This window comes from Paroedura picta, chromosome 18, assembly GCF_049243985.1.
Source record: "Paroedura picta isolate Pp20150507F chromosome 18, Ppicta_v3.0, whole genome shotgun sequence".
Lineage (NCBI taxonomy): Eukaryota > Metazoa > Chordata > Lepidosauria > Squamata > Gekkonidae > Paroedura > Paroedura picta.
In genome coordinates this window covers 8,079,499-8,096,521 of record NC_135386.1, presented here as the reverse complement: position 1 = coordinate 8,096,521, position 17,023 = coordinate 8,079,499, and the positions used below count along the sequence as shown (strand labels likewise).

At 45.2% G+C, this 17,023-nt stretch overlaps 2 protein-coding genes across 4 annotated transcripts in view; one reads left to right on the top strand and one right to left on the bottom strand.

The window, feature by feature from the left end:
• The window catches only part of FAM227B (family with sequence similarity 227 member B), a 78,515-nt gene extending 67,431 nt beyond the window's left edge, over positions 1-11,084 (bottom strand). Inside the window, exons 1-8 of one of the 3 annotated variants that reach the window (XM_077317245.1) lie at positions 10,865-11,084; positions 9,120-9,201; positions 8,005-8,254; positions 7,210-7,277; positions 6,835-6,879; positions 4,654-4,758; positions 2,576-2,674; positions 673-774 (exon numbers count right to left, since the gene is read on the bottom strand). In XM_077317245.1, the coding sequence (XP_077173360.1) occupies positions 673-774; positions 2,576-2,674; positions 4,654-4,758; positions 6,835-6,879; positions 7,210-7,277; positions 8,005-8,254; positions 9,120-9,170 (720 nt within the window). In that variant the 5' untranslated portion in view covers positions 9,171-9,201; positions 10,865-11,084. Of the gene's footprint in view, positions 1-672; positions 775-2,575; positions 2,675-4,653; positions 4,759-6,834; positions 6,880-7,209; positions 7,278-8,004; positions 8,255-9,119; positions 9,202-10,270; positions 10,549-10,864 lie in introns of those variants that run through there. The other 2 variants (XM_077317242.1, XM_077317244.1) reach the window with 2 other exon arrangements.
• Positions 11,085-11,145: 61 nt separating this feature from the next.
• Positions 11,146-17,023, top strand: DTWD1 (DTW motif tRNA-uridine aminocarboxypropyltransferase 1). The gene is made up of 5 exons (XM_077317357.1): positions 11,146-11,321; positions 13,306-13,612; positions 14,254-14,397; positions 15,220-15,496; positions 16,776-17,023. The coding sequence occupies exons 2-5, from the start codon at positions 13,331-13,333 to the stop codon at positions 17,003-17,005; spliced, it is 933 nt and encodes a 310-aa protein (XP_077173472.1). The 5' UTR covers positions 11,146-11,321; positions 13,306-13,330; the 3' UTR covers positions 17,006-17,023.

The window sequence follows — 17,023 nt, the reverse complement described above, 5'->3', positions numbered from 1 at the left end:
AACAGAGACAGCATCCGTCGTCTATGAGAGAAATTCTATCAACTAACATGAACCACAGGAAGACCAAAGTGGTACTTTCACTCTAGGGCAGCTGTATGAGCATCACCAGTAATTAAACAACCCAAAGTCCAAACTGCACATTCTGGAAAGAAAAATCCCCATAATTGGGCTGCTGGGAGAAAAAACACTGTACAAATTAATCACAGTTGTGTATTCCTGTTCCTTCTCCCACCCCATGGGCTCCCAATGAAGCTGAGCAGGATAACACAAGGGTGATGCTATGTAGGATAGGGGGAGTGTCCAACTGTGCTTTAGCAGGAAGGCAAGGGGCCTATAACAATGATACAGATTTGGGGAAAGGGCTGGAAGGTAAAATATTGCAACCGAGTAAAGGACCTGAGGGGTGCCAGATCACATTAAAGCAGGGGTAGTCAACCTGTGGTCCTCCAGTTATGTCCATGGACTACAATTCCCTTGAGCCCCTGCCAGCAAACGCTGGCAGGGGCTCATGGGAATTGTAGTCCATGGCATCTGGAGGACCACAGGTTGACTACCCCTGCATTAAAGGACGTAGCAATTATGTTCTTTTGTTCACTTCTCAAAGAACTGGGTGAGGAAAATTAGAGCAATAGATGTGCAATTGCACAATATAGACCACGATGAGACTGTTACCTGAAAGAAAGGATCTTTTATGAAATTGGGAGTACTCAGCAGAAGCGCCACAAAGCTGTCTGATATTCTGTCAAAAAAGTGATCCTGTTCTTCTTGGTCGGGCTTCGGACAAGCAGGAAAAAGCACAGTCAGAATTCGTGTTTCATGCTCCAAGTAAGCACAAAAAGCTCTTTCTAAAAGCTTGCTAGAGGCACAAGCTAAAGGACTTGTGGTGGACCATTCTTAACCCTGTGATTTGTTGCTTTTGGCCCAGTTGCATTAGAAGGAACTGGGGCAAATTTCTCATTGGGGCATTGGTGTCAAGATTCATGGCCAAAGCAGGATGTTGAAGTGGGCATCTGGATTAATCCAGCATCACTTGCTGAACCCTCAAGGCTGCTGCATCTTCTTCAAGGAAAGGTGACCTAAACCATCTAGGCTTCCTATCTGTACTGCAGAAGAAGTAGTACTGGTTCTTATACCCTGCTTTTCACTACTTAAAGAAGTCTCAAAGCGGCTTACAATCTCCTTCCCTTCCTCTCCCCACAACAGCTGAGAAGGCCCTGGCAGTACTGCTCTGTGAGAACAGATCTAACAGGACCGTGACCAGCCCAAAGTCACCCTGCTGGCGGTGTGCAGAAGAGGAGCAGGGAATTCCAGCTGTCTTAACATATCACAGGAAGAAAAATGACAGAAGACACAATTGTATTGCTAATGAGTATTTTAGGTTCATTCCCAGGAGGACCCCAGATATTACACAAGAGTGATTGGGAAGCAGGTGTGAGCTTCCTAATACGTTGTAATAAGCCCATCAAGATTAGCCATTCCTTCCCGTACACAAAGCAAGTTACTTTTTACTTTCCTCTCCAAGCGTCAGGTATCTTAGCACTAAAATTCATCTATGCAAGGCTTTTTCAACCGGGGTTTCGTGAAACCCTGGGGTTTCTAGAAAGCCCTGGAAAGATGTCCTGAATGGGTCAGTTAATTAATTTTTTATATATTTTAAAAATTGGTTCAAAAATTTATTGGGTGATATCATCATATACACACCCCAATGGCCAATGATGGACCTAGGGGGGTAGGAAAGAGAGGGACCCTAGTGGGCATGTACACAGCCATGCTTCCCAACCATATTCTACACCAGGGGTAGTCAAACTGCGGCCCTCCAGATGTCCATGGACTACAATTCCCAGGAACCCCTGCCAGCATTCACTGGACATCTGGAGGGCCGCAGTTTGACTAACCCTGTTCTACACAATCACTCCACTTCCAGAGTTTACTGAAGCCTGGAGAATGTTTCAAGGGTTTCTCAACAATTGCTGAACCCTCAAAACTGCTACATCTTCTTCAAGGAAAGGTGACCTAAACCAGTGGTCCCCAACCTTTTTATCACCGGGGACCGATCAACGCTTGACAATTTTACTGAGGCCCGGGGGGGGGGTAGTCTTTTGCCAAGGAACGTCGCCGCCGCTGCCTGAGCTCCTGCTACACTTGCTGGCGCACCTGACTTCCTGCCACCCACTAGGGGGCGCTGCCAGCAGCAGCTGCACAATGCCACAACAAGGGGGAGCCTCAGACATGGCGGCCGCCGGAGAACACCAAAGGTGATCCGGCGGCAGAGGGGCAGGGCAGCCCCCGAGGCAGCAGCCGGGAAGGAGGACGAGGAGGAGCCGGTATCAACTGATCCGTGGCCCGGTCCCGGTCCCTGGACCGGGGGTTGGGGACCACTGACCTAAACCATCTAGGCTTCCTATCTGTACTGCAGAAGAAGTATAAAACGTATTTCTACAAGTATAAAACGTCGAGAAAGGCTGACCTAAGCAAACTAAGATTCACTCTTGTCCTACAAAGAGAACCTTTGCACATCCACATTTATTCTTTTTTAAAACTTCACAAATAAATATAAAACTCCCTTTCCTCCTACCTTGAACTTATGAAGAAACCACCACCAGAAGCAATCCTGTAGGAGTGCAACGGACGCTTCTGAGAGAAACAATTTCTTCAGAACTTTCAAATTAAGTCCCTGTTAAAACACAAAAGATTTACAATTCGACAAAGAACTTCCTTTGTTTCCAATGCAGTCAAATCAGGTGTGCAAGCCTCGATCACATCCAATCGCGTGAGTTTATAATGAAGGTGATGAACTTTAGGAAAAAATTCTGATGGGCAAAGGAGATTTGCTATTGCACTCCTTGATTTGCTATTCACGGATTTGCTATTCCACGAAGGTGGCTGTCAGGTCAGAAATAGAAATCTGCTTTGAGACGGGATTAATTGTTACCCATGCTCTGTGGATTCCGCATCTGTGTTAATACTATATCGATTAACCTGTGTTTATGTGGATTTTATTTGTGTCCTAGTTGGTGTGTAGTAACATACTTACTAAAATTGTTCAGTCTTATTACAGTGTGCTGCAATAGTACTCTGTATTTCTGTAATTATTATGCCATTGTTCCTCCAGGCTCGTTATGGAATATTATTTTCGCAACCGTGAAACAAAGAACTTGAACTTGAAAAGATACATTGTCCTTCACTAAGGATTACAGAAGTGGTTTACAAGAGTATCTGTCAGCTCCACAGCTGTAGCCCCATGTAACATGACCCCCCCCCCAAACTGACCCCAGATAATTGCTTGGGTCAATACTCATTTTCTCAAACAGCAAGCTATGACTTTATGCTCTGCAACTGTAGCAGTTATTAAATTATTTTAAAAATTAAGTTAAAAAGTAAATCATTATTTAATAAAAAAACAAAAATTAAAATTGTATTTGATTGTAGTATCATCTTCCACTGAGAATTTTTAAATTTAATGTCCTAAGTAATTTCTAGTTTCTGGATTATTATTTCTACAAGTATAAAACTGAATTCTATACAAAAGTCTCTTATTTAGAGAGGTTGACTCAGACTTCCATCCTTCCGAGGTTGGTAAAATGAGTACCCAGCTTGCTGGGGGGTAAACGGTAATGACTGGGGAAGGCACTGGCAAACCACCCCGTATTGAGTCTGCCAAGAAAACGCTAGAGGGCGTCACCCCAAGGGTCAGACATGACTTGGTGCTTGCACAGGGAATACCTTTACCTTTACCTTATATCTGGGCTACATGCCTTCTCCACTTCGTATTTGTTTGTTTTTTAAGCTATTACAAACCGTTCTACATGTGAGATTTATAATCCTATATAAAATAGATGGAATTTAGAGAGGATGCAGCAAAATAGATTATTTCCCGTACTGCACTGCAAAAACAAAGGGAAAGATTCTTTTTTGCACAGTGTTTTACTGAGGTGAAAATTGCTAGGCAAAATGAATCATGACAGAACTATATGTACAATCACAGCAAGACGACTTAATTGCAGAGTTTTATCACACGCATCTACAGATAACAAAGAGAAAAGATCCAAAGGAACAGAAAATTCTGTACACAAATCAGAAATAACAGAACAAAACAACAATTTTTTAATGCATTTTGTTCCACTTCAGAAATGAAAATGAGGTTACTTGGAACTCCAAAACTAACAGAGAAATTCATGGAGCAGAATTTTGGAAGCATCCTTAACTATTTACAGCTTTTCCCAGGTACTGCCTGAAGCAGTACCAAAGCCTGCTAAACTAGGTTGGCCAAAGAACATGGCAGGACAGAAATAATGTGCATACAACAAACAAGTCCATTTCAGCAGCACCACTTCCAGGTCTCCAAAAAGCCACTTCATGAACAGTGCCCTGTAGACAATTGGATAATCATGAACATAAGAAAGAGTGAAAAAATACTGGCTCTCTCTCCGAAGTGAACCTGCCAAAGGAGAAACAACGAAAAGCTATTTTGTTTCTGGATTTTTCAAACATCCTTGAAGTGCACCAGGAAAAACAAAAACATAGAAATTAGAACAGTGAGACAGTTAAATACCTAAATGCTTCAGATATAAGCCAAGAAAGTTGCTGCAGTAATTCAGATCAGAATTTTTTTTTTTTTTTTTGCCATACAACTTAAAATAACAAAGTACATACTTTGAAAGTTTGAACTCTTAGAACTGAATCCCAAAGCTGGGCAGCTTCTAGTTGAGATGGCAGGTCTGTAAGATGATGTGACTGGAAACCAGGGAACTTGCAATTCTAAAAAGAAATGGACATTCACTTAACTAACTATCCCCTGTTTATTTGCCTTAGACGTTCTTTCGTAAGGCAAAAGTGCCAATATTTTAGGCAACAAAAACAGAGTCCAATAGCACCCTTAAGACCAACAAAGATTTGTTTATATCTTGTGCTACTTCAGACCAACACGGAGACCCACTTGAATATTTTAGGCAGATATTTTCATCCTTGAAATGAATATATGTAGAGAGTTCTTAGTAAACTAGGGCCAATGTTAAAAGAATATCAAACAAGAATAGCTCTCCCACGGAATTCACTCTGGCCAAGGGCCAGATATCTCTCAGATCAGCCCACCTCACAGGGACGTCGGGAAGCCAAAACAAAGGAGAGAACAACAAACTTTAAGTTCTTCCCTCCCTGCCCCTCCCAGGAGACAATGCTACAGTGGATTTGAATATTCAGTATTGATTGGTAATGTATGATTCTGAGGTATAAGGTTTGAATGTGGATGTTTTATTGTTACTGTATTGTATTCATCTGAATGAATGTTTAAATTGTATAAAAGGTAAAGGTATCCCCTGTGCAAGCACCGGGTCATGTCTGACCCTTGGGGTGACGCCCTCCAGCGTTTTCATGGCAGACTCAATACGGGGTGGTTTGCCAGTGCCTTCCCCAGTCATTACCGTTTACCCCCCAGCAAGCTGGGTACTCATTTTACCGACCTCGGAAGGACGGAAGGCTGAGTCGACCTTGAGCCGGCTGCTGGGATCGAACTCCCAGCCTCATGGGCAGAGCTTTCAGACGGCTGCCTTACCCCTCTGCGCCACAAGAGGCTCCTTTAAATTGTATACAGGGATGTTATTTAAACTATAAAACGTAATCTGCCCTGGGTTCCCAAAGGTAGGGCAGACTATAAAGCCCATAGATAAACAAATAAATTACACGGTGGGACAAAAATGCAGAAGACAGAAAGAGAGAATAATGTGACACAAGAACGGTGGGTTATATTATTACTGTATTTATCTGTACTAGAGTGCTCACCTAACACTTTTACAAGAGCTTTGGAGCAAGAAAATCCACTCTAAAGTCCCCTGTCCTCCATTTAGGGTTGAGTGCTTCGGTGTGGTTCGGCCGCCTCGGTGATCACCGAAGCCCGAGGCGGTATAGAATCATAGAGTCACAGAATCATAGAGTTGGAAGGGGCCACACAGGCCATCTAGTCCAACCCCCTGCTCAACGCAGCATCAGCATCGGAAGGGACCTCCAGGGTCATCTAGTCCAACCCGCTGCTCAATGCAGGAACTCACAACTACCTGCCCACCCACAGCTGGCTGCATGTGGAGGAGCAGGGAATCAAACTAGCTCCCCAGATTAGAACCCACCACTCTTAAACCAATGCACCAAGCTGGCTCTCTGGGACTTCGTAAACCTGCACCAGATTGCCCCTTATTTTCGTGGGCTGCCTGGGCATGCCAAAACAGGATAGAATCATAGAATCCTAGAGTTCGAAGGGGCCATACAGGCCATCTAGTCCAACCCCCTGCTCATAGAATCATAGAATCATAGAGTTGGAAGGGGCCATACAGGCCATCTAGTCCAACCCCCTGCTCAACGCAGGATCAGCCCTAAGCATCCTAAAGCATCCAAGAAAAGTGTGTATCCGACCTTTGCTTGAAGACTGCCAGTGAGGGGGAGCTCACCACCTCCTTAGGCAGCCTATTCCACTGCTGAACTACTCTCACTGTGAAATTTTCCCCCCTGATATCTAGCCTATGTCGTTGTACTTGTAGTTTAAACCCATTACTGCGTGTCCTCTCCTATTATTTTGTTTAAACTAGCTTTTTAAACTTGACTCGGTCATCTGTGCTTTGGATTAGATCCTTGCCACAGTCTATTGGCCAAAGCCACGCACCAAATAAAATGTGTGTGTGTGTGTGATTTCTTACAAATGAAAGTTCATTGTAGACTTCCTTATTTTTCTCGACAATGAATTGGTGGGTGGGGCATCAAGTGATGGTTCATCTAGGATGCAAAAACCCCTTAAGCCAGCTCACATTTTGTAACATTACGCCATACAAACAAACTTGGCAAAATTACCTCTGCTCTTTTACACCTTGGATCTCGTGCGGTTTCTGAGTCAAACTGAAAGACATTTTTTTAAAGAAAGTAAAAATTCATGATAAAAACACTGTACAGTAAGCGGGGCATAATTTGTATTCTTCACTAATAATGGAAGCAATCCTAAGGAGATCTATTCAGAAGTCCCATGGGGGTTTACTGACTTTATTGGCCAGTTGGCCTGGGGAGGGGACACCCTTGCTGGCCAAGATGGAGCAAGGTTGGATTTGTGCCAGGGTCTGGCTTGCTGCTTGCTGACAGCATCTCACACCAAATTGAAAAGAATAATCAATACGGTGTGAAAACAGGGTGTGTATAACGGAGGGAGAGTGTATTAAGCAACAAATAAACTACCTCCACTTTCTTGTTCTTCTTTTTCGTCTCCGAAAAGTCCTTCAAAGCAGTGGCTGCAGGCTCAACATCTTGAAGACAATGAGAAAGGATGCAACACATTTAATGTTTAACCCTGATTTGCGGCCTGCCCATTGATTTCACCGCAAGACAACCAAGTTCAGAAATGCATTGCATAAATATTAGCTTGATTCTTGGTTTGGGAAGGGGTTGTGGCTCAGTGGTACAGCCTCTGCTTGGCACACAGACGGTCCCCTTCAATCCCTGACATTTCCCTGGTTTTGGTTATCACCTTCAAGACCATACCTGGTCTGGGCCCAGTGTACCTGAGAGACCGTTTCTCCGCCTATACCCTTGAAAGAGCACGACGCTCTGCCACCATCAACCGGCTGGTGATCCCTGGCCCCAAATAAGCACGTCGGTCCTCAACAAGGGCCAGAGCTTTCTCTGTCCTGGCCCCCACCTTGAAGATATCAGGGCCCTGCCTAAACTCCCACAATTCCACAGAGCCTGCAAAAGGGAGCTCCTCCACCAGGCATTTGCTTGAGTCTGACCGACCCAACAACATCCGCTAGTCCCCCCCTCAGACACCACCTCCATGACCTGAAGCAGCCTGACCTCCCTGGGGGTTTGTCCAAGTTATCGTTGTATTTGAAGCCACTGTTAGATTATTGTTGATATGTTATTTATGACTGTGTTATGTGTTTAGACTGCTCTATGTATTACTCCTGCAGTGTTTTCTGTGAACAACTCTGAGCCGTATGGGAGGGAGGGAGGGATGGATGGATGGATGGATACCTTGCTCCAGGAATGACTGGTCTTTTTCCTCATCACTACTTTCCACCTGAACTATTTTTTTAGCATGCTCGTGGACTTTAATTTTACATTCCTCCACCTTCTCCTTAAAGTTGGAAAGATTTTCCATTGAAAAAGGGACGCTGTCATAAAGGTGTTTGGTGATGCTGTCCAGGGAATAGTCGCTCCTTAATGTAGCAATCAAAGGACGAACATCCACTTCTGGCAGATAAGGGAATTTTGGCCACTCGTCCTACAATACAGAAAATCACATGATCGTCAATAATGCTAAATAGCCCAGGAAGGAATGCACAGTAAAGTTTAGCTTGTTTTAGCAGCAGAGATGACTAGGGACACAAAACATAGGCAGACTACTCATGGAGAAACACACAGAAGAAACTGACTTATGCAAGGTCTGCGGAGGAAACATGGATGGACAGGGGCTTGCAGCCTGGCCCAGGACTAGCACCCTTGTCGCTCCATGTTTCTAACTCAGGCTTTCTCAACCAGGATTTTGTGAAATTCTGGGCTTTCTGGATGGCCCTGGAAGGGTTTCCCAAGTGGGTGAGAGTTACTTAATTCATATATATTTGAAAATTTGTTAAATGTTTGTCAGGGGATATGACCACATATGGCCATGTCAACCTGCCCCCTTTCCAAAATGGCCAATGATGGGCCTGGAGAGGGCGGGAAGGGGAGGGGCCCCAAGTGGGTGTGTCCACAGCTCTGCTTCTCAACCATGTTCTGCACAATTGCGCCACTTCTGGGGTTTTGCGAAGCCATTCACAATAGCAAAAAAGTTGAGAAAAGCTGGTTTAACGGCATAATGAATCAGTCAAATTGGACAAATTCTTTGGGATTGAGATCAATGTACAAAGAAGTATAAAAGATAGCTCCTAAACTGCCCTTAAACCCTGCATTAAAAAAAGGCAGCTGCAGGAGTGCTTCAATACTGAAGATTTCCTCATTTTGTACTTGCATCCCACAGCCTGGGGATCTAAAATACAATCCTCATTCAGACTAGCTTCTCCACATTTCCATACATAAGGTCCTCCTCATTTATTGTCCTGTTACTCCCCTGCCATTATGTTAGGATTTTTTCTTTAAAATGCACTTGCCGCGTTGTGAATGTGAAAAAAATCCTCAATCGAGCGAGGAAGTTCTTGCATTTCTATAAACTCATGGAGGCACACTTGCCTTCTGAAACAATAAAAAACACATTAAGGAAGTAAGAAAATGTATTTTATTACCTGCTCCATTTAATAACAATAAGACTGTATGCCTACAATCATAGAGACTAGGTTGAGAAACAGCATGATTGAGGTACTTTTCCTTTCCCCTAGATTTAACAGCAATTAGCTAATCCACACACAGTTTTTTTCTTTAAAAAATGAAAATGAAAGTTCCCTCTTGAGAAAATTTACCAAATCTCTCACACAGTTCACCACTCTACTTGTTAATAAATAGCACAGTGTCTGCTTCTCAGAAAGTGTTTTTAGCTGCTTGATCCAAGGAGTAATATATTTGTTTTATGTGTTATTGTTTTGGGTTCATACTAAAACTATCTGAGCTCAGGAGTCTACTTTGGTCCAGTCAATAAGGTCATTTGGTGTTCCTCTGCACTTCATGTGAGTCGAAGGCATTACACCAGGCCAACAGAAAAATTCAACTTATAAATTTCTAACCACGAGGAATAGTCTGGTACACTGATAGAGCTGTTCTGACCGAGCTTGCCACAGCACTGATAAAGTTGTTCTGACTGAGCCTCTCTCAGCCTCACCTCCCTCACAGGGTGTCTATTGTGGGGAGAGGAAAGGGAAGGCAAATGTAAGCCACTTTGAAACTCCTTTGGGTAGAGAAAAGCAGCATAGAACCAAGTTTTCTTTTTCTACCTCACAGGATGGCTGTTGTGGGGAGAGGAAGACAAGGCAATTGTAAGCTGCTTTGAGACTCCTTAAGGGTAGAGAAAAGCGGCATATAAGGACCAACTCTTCTTCCTTTCCTCCTCCTCCTGTTAAAAATATAGCAGCAGATACAGCAGCTCACACACACAGGGCAACTAATATTATTTTCAACTTTTATTTTTAAACTGTGGGGAAAACACTTCTATTATTTGTGTTTTTAAAAACGACGGGATTTGCTCGAAGAGGCCCTAATAAATCATAGCTCTGATGCCCCACTGAAGCTGTTCTCCTCCCCAAGTTTCTTTATAACTCAAATATATGCATGTTTGTCCAGATGTAAAAAATAAACAAGCGTCTCACAGCACCTTTCAACCTAACACATTTTTATTCCAGAATAAACTTCCTCAGGAATCACAAGACTTGTTTATTTTTGCTGCTACTGACAACACCGCTGCCCCACTGGAATGAACCAGAAGTCAATTTCATGGAGTTCACTTGAGTTACGTGTCAGTGAACCTTATTTATTATTTTTTAAACCTTGCTGTTTGTGCAAGTTTACACGGGTCTGAAAACACTTCCCAGGGAGTAAGCACCATCGAACAGCTCAGAGAAGGAGGCTGCATGGACCTGCTCTCAAGGCACCCAAATAAAAGATGCATCTCCCCCCCAAAAATTGATTATTTATTTAGCACATTTTTTTTTTACGTCACCATTCCTACAAACTCAGCACGTTTAGGCTGATTTACGCCCAGGCCCACTTTCTCCACCTAGACATCTCTCACAGAGTTTTTAGTGTGGGCAAGAGAGAGCATTAAAGGAGCATAAAAGGTTCAAGGGGAATGCACTTTAGAAATGCACTGCGGGATAATGGAGCTGCCAAAGCACCCTGGGAGTGCATATAATCATTATGTGCGTGGAACAGCAAGCTGTCATGACACTCAAATCCTTTGAATCTCGACCTGTTGGTCTAACCGCCTGTTTAGCTCTGGAAAAACACTTTCAGGCGGGCGAGCCCGTGTTGGTCTGAAGGAACAGAACCAATTTCGAGTCCAGTTGGCACCCCTCGCGCAGCCTCAGTTGGCACCCGCGCAGCCTCAGTTGGCACCCCTCGCGCAGCCTCATCCCCCCGCCCCTAACAGCGACAAGCCAAGCAGGCCCACTAGGCCCGTCTCTCCGTCGCCTAGCAACCGCTGCCCGGGCGCGCGTCCGTCGGAAAAAAAGTTCCCCCCCTTCCGCGTTCCTGCAGCACTTTAGTTCCGGCTAGAGGGCAGAATCCCGCACAGGTGGCCTTGCCCGGGGAAGCTGCAACGCGGCGGCCGAGGAGGACAGTCTCCGTTCATAAAGCGGAGTCCCGGTGACGGACCCTTCTCCCCAGTCGGAGGAAGACTCGGCGGCCTTCCTCTGTTTGCATAGCAGGTTGGTACCAGAGAGACGCTAGCGAACACGTGCAAGTGGTTGTGCGCTTCCCTCCCTTGCTAATACTTGCCGATTTGGGAGTGGAGGCCTGGTGAGATGCAATGGGGAGTAGGGCTTCACTGGGGTGTAATGCCACAGGCTCCGCCTCCCCCGGCAACCATTTTGCTAATTGCCTGGAAAGCGATGGTAATCTTAGGGGATCGCCAGCTGCCAGCTGGAGGACTCGGGTTCAGTCTTTGGCATCTCCAGGTAAAAGGATCATGGAGTAGATGTGCAAAATCTAGATCTTTGCTGCCCAGGAGTAGAGGCAACAACTGATGCCTTGATGCACTGGCAGTCTTCAAGCAAAGGTTGGATACACACATTTCTTGGATGCTTTAGGATGCTTAGGGCTGATCCTGCATTGAACAGGGGGTTGGACTCGATGGCCTGTATGGCCCCTTCCAACTCTATGATTCTATGATGCAATATAAGAGGTAGATTTGTATGTTCACAGAAGCCGTTTGAGAAACTGACAACTCTGAGATGGCCAGGACTCGGTCCTCAGACGGAAAACAAGAGCTACTACATCCCTAATATGGGTTTGGTTAACTGATAAGTAGGTCCCACTAAGGCTTTCTTTCCAGAATTGCATAGGGTTAACAGGAGTCTGCAAGACACCTGAATGTTTTTGCTATGATAGACGTCACAGAGCTGTTTGGTTGTGCCACTTGTCCAGCTCATGAGATGCTTCTTGTCTGGCAACCTTTCTTTGCAGGTGTTTCACCTGGCAGCCATGGAATTGCCTGCCTTACCCTGCCAGCAGTATTTTTTCTTGTCTGTGGCAATAACGGCAGAATTCAAGAACTGAGTGTTGTGCTGCCACAAGCCATTATAGTAACGAGAATTGGGATTTAGGCTTGGGAATGCATAACAAATTAAAGAGCTTCCTGCTCTGCCTTTTCCACAAAGGAATCTGTGTAGTTGGAAGGTTTGATTAAAACCTGACAAGTTTTCTTCGCCCCCATCTCAAGCTTTCCAGAGTAAACTGAGAAAGTTCTGAAACATTCCCGAGGACAGAGAGCTAACCTGGCAGCTGGGAAGCGAGGTCAGTTACAAGGAAACAACACAGACCGGTTTAGAGGTACTGCAGCCTTCCTCGGCTGAGTAAAACTGACAGATCTAGGCTTTCTGACGTCTAGCAAATACTTTTATCACTTTCTTAATATTACTTCCTTTAATAAGCAACCCTGCCATGGGCAGTATTACAGATGTTAACCACAAGAGTTGGCGAAGCCAATGAAGTTAACATAGAAAATATTCCATGAGCAGCATTCGCAGCAAAAAAAGAGTCACCTCATAACTCCTTTGAGTTTTGCATTTGTCGGACAATGTGAATTTCCTCAAACATTTGGAAGCTAAATAAGCCTGCATTTATCTCTAATTCTGTAACTGCCACTCAGATAAATATAGATATCTTTGTTAGTTTGCTTGTATTTATTTACTTTAGAAAATGTTTTGTCCTGCCAAATGGTCTCTTAAGGACTTCTGGGCAGTCCCTTGTCCCCCAGCGCGGCCACCCTGATCAGAATTGGGCCCCTGCAGTGCTTCTAAATAGAGTTCCCACAGGGAACAGCTGGCCTCTCACTGCAAGTTACTGTGGTGTATGTATGTAACATGGCTGTAAGTAACCTTTCAATACTGAAGACCCTAAAACACAGAGTGTAGAAAATAAATAAGCAGAGCTTTGAGTTTAAAAAAAAGCCTGCTTTGACATTTTGCTTATAAAAGGAGAGAAGGAAAAACACAAAATGTTGCGTAACATTCTCTGAGGTGGTGCACAGACAGCCAATTACTGAAAGAGTGAAGTCATCTTGCTTCTTTTAAGCGGCATCCTTCAAAAGGGCCGTGAATTAAGAAAACGCTGTTGATTTTTGAAATTGATATCATCAGTAAGCTTTCGGGTGTTTTAGATACTATTTGAAAGTTACATTTCTTTGTTCAGGTCAAGGACCTCCCTTGAACTTAAGATGTCTTTGTCTTCATCTGTGGTTTTAAAAGAAGACCAAGAAAGCCAGCACGGAGCAAAACCTAAAAATGAGGGTCTAAAATGTCTGGATTCACAGACGGCATCCCTGCTGCAAGAATCCCCACTTCAAAACTTGCGTTTGGCGTCTCAGGCAGTTCTCGAAAGAGCCCAAAAACAAGGGCGATCAAAGTGTCCCAAATGTAATAGTTCAAGGATGTTCTACTGTTACACATGCTACGTTCCAGTTGAGACTGTGCCTACAAGAGAAATTCCTGTTGTAAAGGTTAGTGTGGGGACATATTTCATTTGCTGGTCCAGTTTGTTACGCCTGCTTGTGTATTTAAGAACGAGAGGAGCTGTACTAGTTCAGACCTACGGTTCATCTACTCCAGCATCCCTTTTTTCAAATAACGAGCATTCAGGGGGCCTACAAGCAAGGTATGGACGCTAAAGCCTTCTCCTGGTCTTGCTGCTTAGCACGGATATTCCACGAACAAATTTTGCCCGTCCTTAAGATGACACTGGACTCTTGTTTTGAACTTTCTCCACTGTGGGAACAATCCTGTGGAGGCCCACTCAGAAGTCCCATGTTACTCTGGAAAGTGTCCTTGAGATTGCATCCTCTATCCGTATACGCCATGTCCAAGGAGTCCCGAGTTTTGCATGATGTAGGAAACCCTAAGTACCTAAGTACATGCAGCCAGCTGAGTGACCTTGGGCTTGCGACAGCACTGATAAAGCTGTTCTGACTGAGCAGGAATATCAGGGCACTCTCGGCCTCACCCACATCTCAGGGTGTCTGTTGTGGGGAGAGGAAAGGGAAGGCGAATGGAAGCTGCTTTGAGACTCCTTCGGGTAGAGAAAAGCGGCAGAGAAGTACAAACTCTTCTTTCTTTACAAGCGTGTTTGTGGTTTCACTTACAGCTTCCTGTGAAGATTGACATCATTAAACATCCCAACGAAACAGACGGCAAAAGCACAGCTGTACATGCCAAGCTCCTGGCACCCGAAGATGTGACAATTTATACTTATCCTTGTTTTCCGGACTATGAAGAACGGAAACACGAAGTAAGAGTTGCCCAGCTGCAGAGGGGAAGATATAAAGGGGATTATTCCTTCCTTCCTTCCTTCCTTCCTTCCTCCCTTCCTTCCTTCCTTCCTCCCTTCCTCCCTCCCTCCCTCCCTCCCTCCCTCCCTCCCTCCCTCCCTTCCTTCCTTCCTTCCTTCCCTTAACCTTGAATCCTATTCTTTTCCTTCCTTCCTTCCTTCCTTCCTTCCTTCCTTCCTTCCTTCCTTCCTCCCTCCCTCCCTCCCTCCCTCCCTCCCTCCCTCCACCATGTTGCAATCTGCAAAATACACTTGTTTTAAAATCTAGGACGCAGCTCCAAGTTGTGGTCTTTGGGAGGAACTATCACAATAAGTCATGCTCATCAGTGACATCTCCACTCTGCAGGGAGGGCCTAGTTAAAGGACACTCATTGAACTCTGGGCTTTGTAAAGTTTAACTTTAAAATCCCAACCTGAAAAGTTCGTGCTCATTAATTCTAAAGGTAAAGGTAAAGGTATCCCCTGTGCAAGCACCGAGTCATGTCTGACCCTTGGGGTGATGCCCTCCAGCGTTTTCATGGCAGACTCAATACGGGGTGGTTTGCCAGTGCCTTCCCCAGTCATGACCGTTTACCCCCCAGCAAGCAAGCTGGGTACTCATTTTACTGACCTCGGAAGGATGGAAGGCTGAGTCGACCTTGAGCCGGCTGCTGGGATCGAACTCCCAGCCTCATGGGCAGAGCTTTCAGACGGCTGCCTTACCACTCTGCGCCACAAGAGGCTCTTGGTAACCCAAGTTCACCCAAGTTCACAGGTTTGGGTTTTGTTTATTTTTCTTTCTAGATTGCACTTGTCTTTCCCGGACCCAATTCGGTTTCTGTGAGCGACATTCCCCTCGCTTTGCTAAACAAATTGGAGACGAAAGCGGCTCGCGAAAAGGACGACGATTTGCCAGCGGAGCCGGTTCCCAAGCACGCAAAAGTAGAACCAGCCGGCGACGGCGATTTCGGTGAACTCGATCCTCGCAACGCGGTCAAAACGACCGGGCTCAAGAAAATCGTATTTGTTGACAGTACGTGGAATCAAACCAACAAAATAATCACGGATGAGCGACTCCAAGGTGAGGAGGGGCAAACGAGCCCTTGTCCTATTTCACCAACCATTCTGCTGCAGAGCGATTTCGGATGGAGCTGTCTAGGAGCTAACCGAGAAATTGCCACAAGTGGGGAAGTGAATCGATCAAACTTTATTACAGTCGTTCAGACCAAGTTATATGAAGTCAATACATAAAAGACCAAAAGAATGTGGTCATTTCATGTAATACAATTTAAAGTGGATCGACTTGGCCGCGCACTCAGTGCCGGTTTGTCCATGCGAGTATTGATTGCACAGAGTGTGCTTTTCGTACGCATGTCCTAACCCGGGACGCAGTTCAAGGATGTGATAAAGTGACCTGCAGTCCACGAAAAGCTTAGTTCCACCTTCTCTAATTGGGAGTGGAAATTGCTGTCAAGGGGTGGCCGACTCACAGCGACCCCATAGGATTCCCAAGGCAAAAGGTGAACCGAATGGGTTTGTTATTGCCTGCCTTTGCGTAGCCACCTTGGACGTCCTTGATGGTCGCCCATCCAAGTTCTAATTTATTATTTATTTGTTCGTTAGATTGATTAACTGCCTCTCTTGGGCCAGCAACAATAAAATAGCAATAAAAACCAGCCCCACCTAAAATACCTACTCAATTTGACAGGCCTGTCCCAGCTTCATGTCTCAAGGGAGTTGCTTGGAGGCCAAGGGCACACAGCTCTTCCATGCCCTAGGCCAGGGGTAGTCAAACTGCGGCCCTCCAGATGCCCATGGACTACAATTCCCAGGAGCCCCTGCCAGCATTCGCTGGCAGGGGCTTCTGGGAATTGTAGTCCATGGACATCTGGAGGGCCGCAGTTTGACTACCCCTGCCCTAGCCTCAATCAAATGCCTGGCAGGAGAGGTCCATCTTGCAGGCCCTGCAGAACTGGGCTAGTTCCGACAGAGCCCTTAGCTCTTCCAGGAGCTCATTCCACCAGGTAGGGGCCAGGACGTGCCTCAGGTGGGCCAAGGATACCAAACCTGTTAGACATCGCAGATTGGAGCGCTCTGCAAGGGGCATAAGGAGTTAGACGGTCCTTCAGGTATGCTGGGGCTCAGACCACGAATGGCCTTGAAGGTTAAAACCAAGAACCTTGAACCTAATCTGCAATTCCACCGGCAACCAATACAGCTGTCTCAGCACAGGTTGCTTGGGTCCTGGAATATGATGAGGCCGGGCTAGCCTGGCCCATCCAAGTCAGAGCACAGTTATTAGATTTGGTAGAAGGCACTGATGTTCTTTCTCTCCCCCAACCTTTTGCTCTCCCCTACAGCATTGCTCCAAGTTGAACTGAAATCGAGGAAAACCTGCTTTTGGCGTCACCAGAAAGGGAAGCCGGATACGTACCTCTCTACCATTGAAGCAGTTTATTACTTCTTGGTAGATTATCACAGGGAACTCTTGAAAGAAAAATACAAAGGACAGTATGACAATCTGCTTTTCTTCTATTCCTTTATGTACAAATTGATTAGAAATGCCCGGAGTTCTGCCGGCAAAGAATAAAGCAAGGATTGCCTCGTT

Coding starts and splice junctions, on each gene's coding strand:
- DTWD1 (XM_077317357.1), top strand. CDS start 13,331: ATGTCTTTGTCTTCATCTGTGGTTTTAAAAGAAGACCAAGAAAGCCAG. Junction 13,613..14,253: donor GAGAAATTCCTGTTGTAAAG/GTTAGTGTGGGG, acceptor TTTCACTTACAG/CTTCCTGTGAAGATTGACAT. Junction 14,398..15,219: donor ATGAAGAACGGAAACACGAA/GTAAGAGTTGCC, acceptor TTTTCTTTCTAG/ATTGCACTTGTCTTTCCCGG.